The sequence below is a fragment of the Hippoglossus hippoglossus genome, chromosome 20, assembly GCF_009819705.1.
Source record: "Hippoglossus hippoglossus isolate fHipHip1 chromosome 20, fHipHip1.pri, whole genome shotgun sequence".
Classification (NCBI taxonomy): domain Eukaryota; kingdom Metazoa; phylum Chordata; class Actinopteri; order Pleuronectiformes; family Pleuronectidae; genus Hippoglossus; species Hippoglossus hippoglossus.
Genome location: NC_047170.1, coordinates 13,833,548 through 13,849,064, shown reverse-complemented (window position 1 = coordinate 13,849,064; position 15,517 = coordinate 13,833,548). Strand labels below are relative to the sequence as shown.

Sequence of the window (15,517 nt, the reverse complement as noted above, 5' to 3'; positions counted from 1 at the left end):
ATAGATAGAAAGATATATAGATAGATAGATAGATAGATAGATAGATAGATAGAAAGATAGATAGATAGATAGATAGATAGATAGATAGATAGATAGATAGATAGATAGATAGATAGAAAGATAGATAGATAGATAGATAGATAGATAGATAGATAGATAGATAGATAGATAGATAGATAGATAGAAAGATAGAAAGATAGATAGATAGATAGAAAGATAGATAGATAGATAGATAGATAGATAGATAGATAGATAGATAGATAGATAGATAGAAAGATAGATAGATAGATAGATAGATAGATAGATAGATAGATAGATAGATAGATAGATAGAAAGATAGAAAGATAGATAGATAGATAGATAGATAGATAGATGGACCGGAGCCTCACACAGACGGGGACTCATTGGCTCTGAGGAGCTGATGACGGAGGGAGCGCACCGTCTCCTCCAGGAGCGCATGAGCCTTCACTCTCTCTCTCTCTCACACGCACACACTGCACCTCCCTCCATCGGGGTGAGACCTGTGTTGAGCCTTCAAATGTCTTAACTTCTTTCTCCTCTTTCCGTATTGTTTTTTTTTTGCATCGCTTCGGAGGTGGAGACCCGTCAGGACGAGCGCGTCGCCTCCCCAGGAGCGCGCACATTGGCACAGGCTGGAACAAAACAGAGAGACGCAGCTCAGTGCAGCGCAGGCAGCTTTCCGTTTTAAAAGCAGCACGGGAGGCAGGAGAGTTTCGGAGTGCGCGCGGGGGAAGCGGTGCAAGTGTCGGCTGCACCAGGGGGACCGACGCCTTCTTCTGTGAATAAAAAAACACCCCCACCGGGATACCGGGACGAACACTTGGATATGGCGGGTGTGAAGGCGATCGACCTTCTCCTTGGAGTTGTTGTAGTTTTGCAGTGCGTGGGGAACGTCCGAGCCGAGATCACAGCCGCGGACGGTAAGAACCTGCAGCCACACCATGAAAGCATGAAGCTGGGCCACACTGAGTTTAGTCCCTGCAGAGCAGAACGTGCAGCTTCACATGTTTTCTCTTGTGCACCAGGATGAGTTTGTTTCATGCTTTGATTTGATCTGAAGGAGAAAGAAACGAGAGGTCTTCTGTCCATGTGCTTGAAATGAAAGCAGAGGTTGTGTGTGTGCAGCAGAAAGAGGAGGCAGAGGCTCAAGGCTGTTGTACTTTCATTAGGAGTCATTAGACCTTTCGTTTCCTACTAACTTCCTTTTTTCCATCTAGATGAAAGACTTTGTTTTCCAATTATCATATTTTCCCTCCAATTAAAATCTTGAGTTCATTGCTTTGCTTTTTTTGCTCATGCATTTCCCACAGGATGAGCTCATCACTACTGTAAATCTTAAAACTGCTCTATTTACGTGTGAGCCTGGTGCTTTTTCTCTCATTGTTCTCTCTGCAAACCTGGAGGTGTCATCTGGTTCTGCAACTTTTACCAGACCTCAGATCAGAAACCTGCAGGAGAGTGCAGGTGCTTTCTCTGGAGCAGGTCCTGTGTTTCCTTCTGGCCCTCTTGATGTCCTTGATCACGAGACACAGTCCCCGTGTGGAGGACGAGAGCTCTGCAGTGTGAACAATATCTCTACTGTAAAGCCACAGCGTGTGCACCTAAAGTCTCGCACTAATCTCCCATCTAGTCCATTCCATACGCTGCACATACACCCACACACACCGGGCTCGCCCTCACACAGATGGTGGAGCAGGTCCATGCCAACTCTGGTGCTGCTCACACAGGCGAGCTCTTGTTTCCCAGCGTTTTTATTGCTGGCAGCGAATTTTCATCACGTATCAGATAGAGTTTGGCGAAATGTTCGTCCACTGACAGTGACTGTAAATGAATCCAGTGTGTGTGTGTGTGTGTGTGTGTGTGTAGACCACAGAGGAATGTGCGGCTCGGTTTGGGAGAGAGATGCTATCAGCTGTGTGTAACAAGCAAACACACACACACACATGCACTTTTTAGCTATCGTTCTCAGTCTGATTCATAAATTCAATCGTTCTCCTGGCTTGTGCTTCACTCTGGCTCATTTGACATCAGTGTTACAGCAGAAAACAACAGCTCGTTTCCTTTACATGCTTCCTCATGGAGAAACTGTCTGAATAAAGCTTGTGTTAGAGGTTACACACTGAGGAAAACACCTAAACACCAACACCCACAATAAAAAAAGGCCATTAGTCCTTTCAGGGCCCCTCTCTGCTCCATCTCCTGCGAGCTGGACACAGTTAAACTCCAGTCCTCCAGTATCTAGGACAGTATTTTTAGACATCTGGGTGAGGTGCTTCCCTCGTCACAGGCCGACCTCCACTCTGCTGCTGCAAGGAGCAGCCGATTGTCCTTTCTTAGATTCATTAACAGAGCACATGGTGGACTCCGCTAGTCTTTGCAAGTTCACTGGGAAGATGATCAAAAGCTTCCAGAAGCTCTGAGCAGCTCCAGTAGAGCCCGAGATATGAAGACTGGTTGGAGCTTTCATTCCCCCGTTTGCATTTATTAGTTAGATGAGCTGTGGAGCACATCTGGGCAAAATTACACAACATCCTGTGAGCTCAGAGCATTTTTCTGTCTAAAGCTTCCAGGCTGTGGCTCTGATGTTCACCCAGTGATACACCCACCGGTGCCACACTCACAAAACATGGGACTGATTTTGGGGGTTAATTTGCACCCCGGTGTTTTTCTGGGAGTGGAATCAGAGATGCTCGCCGGAGTCTGGACAGCGTCTGAATCCGATGATAGCTGCAGCAGCGTGAGAGCAGGAGCGTGAGAGAGAAAGTCTTGCCTCCGTGCTGTAATGATGTGGTCTGGTTTGAAAGTCTGTGCTGAGGGCTGTTAATGTGCTAAGATCGTGGTCGCGTGAGGAATTTTATTTGTTGCGGATGCTCCGAGTTGTGCTTTATTCGCTGGCGCAGGGAGGTTGAGGGTTAAGCCGCTCACAGGCAGCGGTGATGTGGACGTCTCCAGCTCCAGGGTGCCGCTCCTCATCCATCTTCCTGCCAGTAGCTGCCTCTGAAATCATACAAATACACAGGCAGAGGCAGGAGGAGTGTGAGCCGCACAGAAACATGCAGATAGATCTCAGAGAGTTAATGACTAGGGATGAGTTCTGGTCGCTGATTCAGATGTTTATCTGGTTCCAAGTCGATTAACAAATCTCACATCTTTAATTCATGATTTCACTTTAGTTAGTCATTTTCTCTGATGCCACAGGTGTCAAAAGAAAAAAAAGTTCTCAGTAACATTAATACTATGCACATTTTTAATTTGTGCATAAAACCCGGAAAGAGGGTGCTGGAAACTATAAAAGAAAAACTTGAAATTTTAGAAAAAGGGGTTTTGACTTGGCTGAGGTGCATGAGGGGGATTTAACAATAAATCCCAAATCCTACAAACGGCGATGGAAACAGACTCGCTGCATAAATCATGACGAACATAAAACCAGCGACTTAAATGTCACCCAAGTTTCCGCTCCACCGAAGAGAGGAAAAATACTGGCAGATGAAAACATCAGCCATCCGCCATGTTTTCTGCAGTTTTTTTTTGTTTGTTTCGAGGGTTGAGTGGCGTCTTCGTCTCGTTGCATCCTTGTCTTCTGAAGTAGTTGAATGACCCACTGTCTGGAGAATCCTGATAAACCCACTCCTAATATTCGAAGTGGCTGAAAATGTGCATTGATTCACATTTTCTTTTGCAGATGATAAAAAAACGTGGCTTACATTTGCACCAGTGCGCCCAGTTGCTCAGTGGGCGCCCTTTGTGCAGAGGTTTGGGTCCTCATGCAGAGGTTCAGACCCGGCTGTTTGCTGCATTTCTTCCCAGCTCTCTCTCCCCTTTCATGCTAAATCTCAAATAAACGCTTAGAGTTGAAGAAATATCTTCAAAAATATACATATATTTGCACTAAACATGCTTGGAAACTTGGCTTCTCTTGTTTAAAAGACTGACTGATCCATAAATATCGGTAACACTTGAAAGTCAACGGAAGAAGAGTTACTCAATCATTCATCAACTGGCCGTCTTGTTGTGTCGAAGGCTGGTCCAATATGAGTTTATCTAAACCCTAAACCCAACCTAAACCCAGCTGGTTTATGGGAAACCCAGTTGGCCAGTTTATAATGCAGAGGATTTCTCTAACCGGGTTGAGTCTACTTCAGTGAACCCTCTTGGAATCTCACCCCCGCCCTCGCTTCTCTTTCTGACATTGCACATTTCAGAGCGGACAGAATGAGCTAGCCTCTTTATTGGCCGTCTGAATGACCTGCTGAAAGGAGCTGCCTTGAATAGATGACGGGGGTGGGGCGGTATGAGGAGGGCTGAGAGATGGGTGGTTGGCGGCGGCGACCGGGATTATTGTGCTGCCCTGCATGCGGTGAGTGAGAGCCACGCCGTGCACTGCGGAGGCAGGGAGGCGGCAGGGTCATACCCCCGCACCAGCATGCCACAGCAGCACCAGGCTCCCCCATTAGTCACGCCGGGGCCCTTGTCGCTCCAGCTCCGCCCCCCCTCCGCTCTGGGAAGAAGCTCAGTCTGACGGCTTGAGAGGGCTGGAGTTCAATAGGCTCAGAGACAAAGAGCCAAGAGGCCACTGGTTAATGAAACCCAGCGCAGTTAAGCTCCTCTTTAGCTCCTTCTCATTGTCTTTCATGTGGTTCAAAAAGTTCCTCCACTTCCAGTTGCTCCAGCGCCCCGGCCGAGTTATCACGTAGAGTAATCACTCCCTGGCCTTCTCCTCTGCTCGTGTGTTTGATTTGTTTAGAATAAAAAATCTGGAACTTTAACATTCAGCCAGTTTTTGAAAAGGTCAAAGGCAGGAGGCAGGAGACGGGAGATTAACAAAGTGACCTTGATATGTTGCAACACAGTGAGTCATGACCAGCATTTTCCATCCACGATAAACATCCCCTTTGCATCATAGTCGGGCCGTTATCTGCTCCTCCGGTTGACTCGGCTGCCAGAGGAGATGCTGGATCATCGGCCGGAGAGTGAAATGAATAGAAAGCTTTTTTATGTCGGTGGGAGGAGTTGTGTTTTTTCTTTTCTTTCTAGGGGAGTGAGTGAGAGGATAACGAGCCGAGGGAGGAGGATGGGTAAATGTTCAATTCCCCTCCTGTGCCGACCGGCCACAAAGTGCAAGAGGAGATAATTACAGAAGCGTAAATATCACGTTTTAAAATACTGTGGGTGATCAGCATCGATTACAAGAGTAAGGAACGCGGTTTCGTATTTGGTCGGTTGTGTTGACTTTCCCTTTCCGGCTTCATTTCCTTAACCAGTTCGTTATTTCCTGTTCGAGTGAGTCAATGTTATTTGACAGGATTTACCAATGTGCCAAAATATGCATGACATAGAAACATAGTTGAATTTGTCTTCATGTGATTTTATTTCGGGGTAATGCCAGCACACGAGGAGCCAGGAAATAGTGGTTAGTGGCCCAAACTCAGATTCACACTGTAGTGAAACAATGGGAAATGAAGCCAGAATGAAAATACAGCGCACACAGACCCCTGCAGGTGGCCATATTGCAGCTGTACATCAGAACTTTAACCAACCCCCTCTAAATGTGAAAATTATATACGTCTCCCGCTGCTTTTTCACGCAGCGCCTGCACCAAAGTGATGAAACGAATCCAGAGACGCGCTCACTGTAGACGGCTTAAAGCGGCGGCTCTTCAAAGGGGAGCCAAGTGTTACATGCTCCTCTGTCATGACGGAGCGGAGAGAGCGCGATGTTCCGGGGGAACTGAGAGAAGATAAAGTGCAACCACCCAGCAGATGAGCCAGTCACTCCCACCCTGCAGCAGGCTTCATATCCTGGGCCCAGCAGGAGCGACGGCTTGGCTTTGTCCCACAAAAACAAAGTGTCACTCACGGAGTTTGCGGCATGCTGCTACATGCCTCTGCCTACACGTGCAACTGCGTGTGAACATTTTCCTTCTCACACTCCGGGACTATCAGCGTCTGCCTCTCAGATATAGTACAGCTGTTTTCACTGCCGCTTTTCTTGCTTTTTACTCTTTAATATTTTTTGAAGTCAGGCAGCAGCGAGCGAAGCAGATGGAGTGGAGAGTCGATATGTTGCTGTAAGGACCAAGTCTTAGTCCTCTGCAGTTTCTGAAGACTGGAGGCCTGGTCGAATCCTCTTAATATTAAATAGACCCTCTGATGGAAACACGTCTGATGTTTTTCTCAAAGAAAAACTGTTTTTTGTATCATTTCCTTAGTCTTGTTTTGTAAAATAATGATTTTTAAACAAGTTAAAGCATCTTTGTTGGTTGCATCTCTCCACAAAGTGATATAAGGCTGTAATAAATGATTCTCTGTGTATTTTACAGTTTGCAGATGGTGTCCAAATCTAATTACATAAAATCATAAGTGTAAGGAATGGATTGTGTGATTGTTGCAGAAGCTACAAGCACATGTAAACACAAGTACACAATAAAACTAGTACGGTACTTGCTTCAAAGACCAGGTTTATTTCACAATATACTTTATGTTGTGGGGTTGAATGTTATACTTCCAGTAGCACATCCATTGTGTAGTATCCCTGCTTTGTGTCGGAGCTGGTATAATCGGACAATCTGGAACGCCTGGTCAGTTCCAGCTAACGCTCTATCGGTCAGATGCGACAGCTTGAACAATACGCACACCCCTTTGTCAGCAAAATGAAAAACACCTTCATTTACTTAAGTGAGCGCAATTGCATTTGAGCTGACCCCATGACCTCAGCTCAGATTGATCTGCTTATTGGCGTGTTCATCATGTTAATAGCCCCCGTCACCCCCACAGCCATCAATTACAGTTTTATTACATGCAGGTTCCTCCCTTCTCTAAATCAAACACACCAGATGTAACATGTGGCCGTCGCCATGATTATACCATGACGTCTGCTGGAGCTTCACATACTTGAGCGTGTTAAGTTTTGAGCCGTGCCAAGCGAACCCTTGCAGACATTGATGTGTTTTCCTTGCCGCACGTCCAACAGCGCTGACTTTGTTACTCTGCCCGGAAAGTGTCTCCACGTCCCCTGTCCAGAAGTTTCTTTCCCCAACAAACTCATCCTGACAAAGAACATTTATGCCTGAGGCAACAGACTGAAAGATTTTGATGGGCCAGAGCACTTTTGAGGGTGAAAATGAAAAAAGGTTTACAGCCACAGGTGTATTTCTACGTGACACGAAGGCAAAGAATACACTGTGACTTTGAAGACTGCCTCAAAGTTGTCTTTGGTTTGCCCCCTCACATATATAATGTGTATAGGCCGTGCAAATCTTTAGGATCTAGGAAAAAGGCTCCTTCTTCAAATCCCAGTTTGGCCGGGGTCTCTTCTCTGTGGAGTTTGCATGTTCTCCATGTGTCTGAGTGGGTTTTCTCCAGGTACTCCGGCTTCCTCCCACAGCCACATGCAGACTAGGGTTAGATTAATTGGTGACTCTGCGTCAATTGCCCAATGTCCTAGTATGTGTGGAATGGTCCGCATTGTTCTGTGGCTTTTATTCGAGTAATTCACTCCTGAATGAGTCACGATGACTTCTTGTAATACGTCTGTAAAGGCCTCAGCTGGCTCTGCTTGGCCTCACTGTTCATCGCTTGACCCTTCAGGAGTCAGGACTGCCAGGAATGGATAGATAAAGGATTCTTCCCAGAAACCAAAAGAGGGTTTTTTCTGGAAGTCAGGGTGATTTTTGTTTGGAGCCTGTTGTTGTGGACAAGCTTGTTCCAGCGTCTCCCAGCTGTCCAGCCCTTAAGGCGGTGCTGAGCTCACCCTGAAGCTGTAAACATTCGGCCAATTGGCAACACATACACGATGAGAGATGCACTTGTAGCACAATTCTTCTTTTGACGTGATCAAACATTCTCGGTTAAACAAATGTGAGCTAAACAACACAAAAAAAAAGAAGAGAACTTCAACAAGTGATTCTGGTAAATGAGGTTTGGTTGGTGCCAGGTGTTCAGGTTTCTGCCTCTGTGCCAATGCTTACTCGCTGAAAGTTGCGCCCAGTAGCCCTTGAGCACAGAGCCGGGGAACAAAGGCTCGCTTTGAGGCTCCCTGATGATGAATTGCAAGGTGTACCAACCGCCTTTTGTGTGTGTGTGTGTGTGTGTGTGTGTGTGCTGCTGCGTTTGAGTCACGAGAAAGTGGGGGAGACCGCGGGTGGTTCCCATGCGCTGCCCAGGTAACAAGACACTCTCACGTCTTAATCCAGAGGCTTGTCATGCACTGAACGTGGGAGTTAATTGTGTTTTCTTGTACCGTCTGGCAAGCGCAAGCGTCCTGGTAATGAAGGGAGGTCCCTGTGTGGTGAAGGGTACACATGTTATGATCCAGAAGGCAACAACATATCGATGTAATGGGCGCAATAAATCAAATTCTGTGGGTTTGGCTCCGTGAGAAGCAGAAAATTGGCTGGTCTGCAAGTCCCGGTCTGACAATTTAAAGTGGCATGTCTATTAAATACTGGTGTTTGTTATACGAATAAGTGGGTTTGAATATGTCCAGCTTGTTTGCACTTTAATATTTTAGCATTTCTCTTTCCTTCCCTGCTGCGTTCTTCATATGTGAAAGGCAAACTCGGCCCCAATTGTCCGGACATTTTCAAGTTCGTGTCTGAAAACATATTCAGACATGTTAGAAATATATTACACTCTATTTCCAGCAGCATGGTGTTGTATTAAAATGGTAAATTAGACTATTTTTCATCAGCTAACGGTGTCCTGTCCAAGGGAGGTGATTAATGGTGTTTGCCGCGAGGGGAATTCTCTGTGTTTGTGACCATTAGAAGGTGTTTATGTGAAAGCTGTATCGTCAGATAGGAGCCTGAAATCCACATCGCAAAGTGGCAATTGACTCCCATTTAGAGGCCTTTGTCTCCTGTGCCCCAGAAAAGAGCTAATTAGATGGCGGGTGAATTAGTGGGAGCGGTTTAATTATGAATGTGATATCCATGTCATTGCAGAAAGGTAATAAATGTCGGGATCATAGTGGGTTTGGAGCGAATGATTAGTGAACGACGTAAAACCATGCGTACACAACGGGTCAGCTACCGACAGATGTACAACTACTGGGTTACAGAAGTACGGTGGCCTTAGGGGTCAAAACACAACAACATTTTACACCATTAATTCTCAGAAAACAACAGGAAAACACATTTTTCAGTTTAATCCCATTTTCCAAAACCTGTTTTCAGTTTAGTCGTCTTGTTTCCAGAAATATTTTATATATTTTGTGTAATGTTAAAAGTGTTTTTGTTGCTTTTTGTTTTTGCATTTTAATTAAAGTTGCGTCGTTGTATTTTGAACCTTAGAGCCTCCGTACAAAGGAATAAATAAAGTAGGTCTCTCATTTGAGAACACCCCCTCTCGTTCTGCTGTTGCTGTGCGTTTAGTCGTTTATCACACCGAAGTCCCTCTGGAACCAAAATATGCATCTCGGCTCGAGGAGGTCCACGTATTGATTAAATGTCCGGCCGACTCCCCCGTCCCCCAAAGGCCTGTTGTCTCACAGACGCTGGAGGTGCTGGAGGTGCTGGAGGTGCCACTGCACTGTCATCATCAATACGGGAACTGAGATAAATAAAAGGGTTGTGGGATGTAATTTGACATCTGTGATGCAATCCATTTCCCCTGTGTTTTTTTTTGTTTTTGGCTTGATGAAATGAAAAAGAGCTGCTTCCCAGAACGTATATTGAATGGAGGTCAAATATGAGCTGCCCTCTACCCAGAGAGCTTCAAAACCAATGATACTGTTTGTGCCCCTTGAAAATCCAATCCATCAACAAGGAGAGAGAACTGAAAAGCTGGTAGCATGAATATGAAGTAGTTACTTGATGTCTGCCCCAAATGACTCGCAGATGTGCTGGAGCTTTTCAAGTCACCCTACCCTTCAGTCAGTCCCACAAAAATCTACTCATTTCAATAATCATTTCCCTGCTGGTGTTTTGCAGGATTTTAAACATGTAATTCAGTGTCACTTTGCCATTTTTCCATTAATAAGAGCTTAATCCATTTGAAGTGTTAATAAATATTCTTTTGACGGCTGCTCTGGTCACAGCAGAGATGATGTTCTCATTGATGTTCAAGGATTTTTGATGCTTACTGCATTAGACACACACCAGAGTACCAACCCAAATAGGAAATGGGTTTGAGAAAGTGCCGTTTAAGGTGACGATTCCTCTAATGAACGCAATAGAAAAAAAAATCCTCCGCAAAGAAAGAGGAAATGAGTCAAAAGCTGTGTATGCCAGCGTTGTCCCCAAAGTAAAGAGAAGTTTGACTGTTTACTGTCGAAAGCTTTCCTGCTGCAGGGCTGTTTTTTAAGCAGAGAGTTTGTGGGATGTTTTTTTTCCCCCTCAGTGGTTCAGAGGATGAGCTCAGATCGCAGCAGACGATCGGATCATCACATCTCACGCTGAGGGAAATACTGACTGTTATTGTTTGCACATCATCTCTGCAAGCAATTAGGACGGATCGGATGAATCTGAGGGTTTACTGAAAGGTCAGGGCCGATGCTCGCTCTGTCTGCGTGTTCATCTGGACCGCTTTGCAATGAGCTTGTGTATTTGTAAATGTGTGAGTCCTGCACGTGTTATTGAGGTTATCGAGCAGCCACTTTGCAGCGAACCATCAGGAGCTGACACCTATTGATTGTATCGTGTGTTAACAGACTGACGGGTGGGTTCGTTTGGGATCACATTGAAGGTCAGGGGAAACTCGAAATGGCATTTGTGTTTGTTCGTTGGTTGGTTTGTTTGTCAGCAGGATTTTGTCAAAACTATATATCCACGAAATTTGATGATACACAGATTTTCCGGGGAATAACATCTCTGTTTCTGCCTGTCCAGACTAGTTTTCAAACTAAAATGGGGCTGGCAGTCTTTTCCAAGCTCCTCTGTTGTAGGTGCTTGAAAACGTTAGTGTGGACAGTAGTAAATGTAGCTGCAGTGAAAACTAAAAAAGTTGTGGTATAGATGGAGCCTGAATTTAAGGGGACTGTTGGGCCTTGGCAAATGAGTGCCATGTTTTATTTGTTTCTCAGTTGTACCAGAGCCTCAAGGTGTCCTCTGTGAATCGAAAGGAAAAGAGTTTGACAGTGCAGTGGACACATTGGCAGGTATCCACCTGGGGAGTGACATTAACTGCTGCTTAGTCCCATCAGTGATTTAAGGGTTTTGTCTCCGTGTCAGGATTTTAAAACGCCAGGTAAAGCACAGGATGCTTTTGTTAGGGGGAACATTGTAGTTGTGAGTTTTGTCAGTTGCCATTTGTCCGCCACAGATCGACCCATAAAAGAGAAACAGCTAAAACTGGTCTTATAGCTTCAGTTCAACTTTTAAGGGCAAAACAGAGAAGACAAACTAACTTGGAACATCTCTAGTCCTGCTGCTGATTCCCCAGCTTCCTGTCAGCGTTCCCATGTCACCTGCGATTAGCCGGCGAGCTCCATCGGTCGGTCGCCTGCTGCCTCTGCTGCCACGTGGCGGCCCAGACTGACCCCGAGCAAATGACTGAGGATGTGTTTTTAATTAAAGGTGGAGGTCACAGTAATCTGCCGCCGAGAACAGCAGCCAGTCTGGGTCTGTATCCAATATGGTCTTATCTGCTTCTGCCATGTCTGTCAATTACATATTCTATCTCTCATTCCCCTTGTCCCAACCATTTTTTTTCCGTTTTTTAGAAATCTTTAGCTGTGTCGTCCATTATGTGAGTTCAGATGAGTCGCCTGTTCTTCACCTGCTGCAAGCTCGGCCTGAAAAAGAGTCTGGAAATCGATACCGCACTGAAAACACTGGGGTCGGCCCCTGAGGGAAGAGAATCTGAATCAATATGCTAAAATCACACTCAGTCACCGTGACACCGATGTCACAGCAAAACAAAATCACACAGGTTTCCATGAGTCTGGAGACTGAATCGACCCCTGGAGCGTCGGGGACTGTTGACCTCAAGCAGATATTTTATTATTTTTGGCCTAATGTGTGAGGACATCTGTATTTTACTGTTCAAAATCTCCTTCAAAAACGTGTGTCTGTTACATCCTGCACTTTACTGGTTTAAGATCCCAGTTGGTGAGTAAAGCTTTAATATCCCAGAGGAACAATTTGGCTTCTAGACAGAAATCATTCAATAATAATAATAATAATAAACACAGAGAAAGTACAGCCATAAAAAAGTACACAGTTTAACTGTCAGTTTTCCTGATGATGATTGACTGAAGAGTAGCAACTGGGGAAAAGCCAGAAGTACCACTGCTGCATTCAAAGCAAGTAAAATGCTAAATTACATTTTGTTCCAATAGCTGATAAAATCGACTGTAGCAGATGTTTTTTAGTCTCCCTTTGGAGAAGTGAAGATTCAGGAGAGTGAATTCACCCTCTAGTTAGAATACCTGTGCTTTCTGTGTGGCCTTGATTTAATTTACATTAAATTTAATTAGAAACTTTGTCCCCGTTCAGCCATTTATCATCCACTGATATTAGACGATAAAGCAGCAACTCACACAGAAAATAGTGTTAAAACAACAGAAGTGGCTTCATTGTGTTGCTTCAGGTACCAGTGAGTCAGGAATTCCAGGAAGTCCAGTTCCAGTAATGGATCCACATGCTTGAAGGTTTATCAGAGGCTAAAAACTCTGCACAGGTTTATGAGACTCTGAGACACGACTTTACGACTGGAAATATACAGTATCAGCATGTACTTTATGTTTTATTGCAACAAGTATGAGGTTTACAGTAGAAAGATGCTGTTTATGTTTTAAAGTAATCTAAATCGAGTGTATGTTTGTGGTAAGAATATAACCTCAGTATAACCCTGTGTTCTGGACACTGTGACACTGATCTCATTGTAATGAATGAGACGGCTGTGTTTTGCTGAAAATGGGTTTGAACGAGGCTTAAAGTGCGTCTCAGCCCGATGGGGTTGAGCTCAGGGATTTGTGCTCAGTCAAGATCCTCCACACAGAGTAGGGGACGTCATCATGTTGGAACAGGAGAGGACCCTCTCTAAATGTGGGACACACGCTCAGAAGCATCATGTCCCTGTATCCTGTAGCATTAAGACTCACCAGGACTTTAAATCCCCCACGTCTGGCCATGTAGTGCGGCTCAGGGCTTTACAGGCCTTCTGCTTGTTGTGAGAGCTGAAAAGTTAAACTCTCCTGAAATATGATGTGTCACAAAGTGGAATTCCAGCGAGACAGTGCACAGACAGTCAGTGTGACAGCACGTCCCCTGTGTCGACTCCTGACCTTTCCTCGCCGCGAGGGAGGATTCAAACTGTATCCCTGACTTTTCATATCTCTGTCTGGTGACTGTGGTGCCGGCCTGCGACCGAATAAAGCACCTACCAACACATCGTGGAAAAATACCCCCCAAAATGTAAATATAAGTATTATATTTACTATATTTTACAAGCTTCAGTAAAGACTTTCACTCAGGGCTGGGAAATCAGTCCCACAGGAGACTGATTGATGTGAGAGATTTGTGACTAAGCCTTTAAGAGCATTTTTATATTATTAATACATCTCGTGTAATTGCGTCACCTGAAAAGTTAATGGGAGCGCGAAACAGCATCTTATGAAATACCTGTCTTTTCACTTGTCACTGTGTTTCATCAACTGTCAACCGTTTTGGCAGCTTCGACAAGTCGTTGAGCTCCTCCTTGTGTTTCCAGGCCGTCCCTGTCTTGTGAACGTGATGTGTCAGGAGCGCCTCGAGGGAATTTCTTTCAATGAGGCACAAATGTTCACTCTGACTTGAGGATGATTCTGATTTGAGTTCGGTGATCAAAGTCAAATGTCACCCAAGAATTTATACACTTTGACAAAATTTCACAAAAACGTCTCATAGGATAAAATAAAGAAGTGATGACATTTTATCTTTTATCACAGGTCAATTTGACTGTGACATCATCATTTTCTGCAATAACACATTTCTATCCATTACTCGACGCCATAACTCAGCAACAGAAACATGAGACACGGACCATATTTCCTGAGACTTGACTGGTCGGCAGAGGCGTGCGACCGCAAGGCGGTGATTCAAGTGTCATCACAACGATTGCAGGGAACACTTTCAAAACATTCTGCTGTAAATCTTTGTTTACAACAGAATGACACTGACAGGGAAAAGCCACGGGGGGGGGGGTTTACAGTGGTCTGGGTCAGTGGAGCCTGGTATGGTTTGTTTTTTTCCAGAGAAAAATACTCTCTGTCTGCCTCTGTGCTTAAACTCCGGGTTTTTGTGCCTCAGCTGTCAATCAAGCACACAAAGCTTTTAACTCACGAGGCCTGGAGCTCGTCGTTTGAAGAATAAAATGTAGGCTTTTTTGACCACTTGCTGACAGAGGAAATAATATTATCACTTTGTTTTCGCAGTGAAGGATGTTTTCACTTGTGTTTGTTGTTTGTTGTTTGAAGATTGCTAAATGGATTTCCAACTTGATGGATTTTGGCACAGATCTGTACCAGGGGTGGATCCAGGATTATTTTCACTTTCTTTAAAATTGCATCGTTTTATTTTTGGCATTTTCACTGGTTCCCCAGGGAATAATTCATGGATCATTTTAGGGGTAGATATCTATGAGTGTGTATATTTTACTGCATCTTAACTGTATCTATGGGGACCACTGGTTCCAGTAACTACATGAATGTAACTCCACCATTCACTCTTCTTGTAGCTCTTTTTTGTTCTCCACCGACTCCTGAAGGAAATACGTTGCTCTGCAGCTTCCAAATGCTCCACTGTGTTCACCGGCTAGTTGCTGACTTTGTTTATCTGTAAATCATTCTTCCCTGTTGTTGATATCTAAGCTTACATCTAACAGAAGTGGTGGAAAAGTTTCCTTTGTGTTCTTTGGTGTTGTTTGTACGAGCAGGAGCCCGTCAGGTTGTATTGCAGGATAACTTGCATGTTGGCAGGTAAACCTTGTCTGGGCCTCGGTGACACGGGGAGATTTTGGTGCGTTACCCCCGGGGTGCTGGTGTCCTGTGGCAGATTCCCAGTGACAGGCCCCTGTCTAGACATGGCAGGCAACACATCCAGCTTTATATGAAGCTACAATCACGTTGACAGGAAGGTAATGACAGGCCCTGTCTCTCTGCCACCCGGGCTGTCCCACTCTTTGCTGTTGCCGAAGGGGATTTGCGGAGTGATTGACGATGATAATTCAACCCTGTCTGTAAGGGCGTCTCTCTTTATGGCGTGGCATCGCTGTGAGGGGCTGATTGTCTCGGCGGTCGCAGGATATCTGCTTCCTAGAATTTATCGGACGCTTTACTAACAGCATACTTTGAATGGCGTGTTTTGGCAGTTCCTGGTTGAAAATCATCTCGCTGGGTTCAGTGCAGATTTCCGCTCGGTGAAAATCCTGGGATTCGGGGGTTGCGGACGGAAAAGACAGATGGGAAAACCATGTGGGACCGCACATCTGGAGGTTTGGCCGTAGAAAGAGGACAATGAACAGAGGCGGACACGGAGAGAGGTTTGAGAGGGGAAGAAAACTGCATCAACATCTGAGCT

The 15,517-nt window shown here is 45.1% G+C and overlaps 1 protein-coding gene across 1 annotated transcript in view; it reads left to right on the top strand.

Annotated features, from left to right (window-relative positions):
• The first annotated feature begins 454 nt into the window (after window positions 1-454).
• The window catches only part of plxdc2 (plexin domain containing 2), a 73,069-nt gene continuing 58,006 nt past the window's right edge, over window positions 455-15,517 (top strand). The window contains exon 1 of the mRNA XM_034572647.1: window positions 455-941. Within this exon, the coding sequence (XP_034428538.1) occupies window positions 848-941 (94 nt within the window). The 5' untranslated portion in view covers window positions 455-847. The remainder of the gene's footprint in view (window positions 942-15,517) is intronic.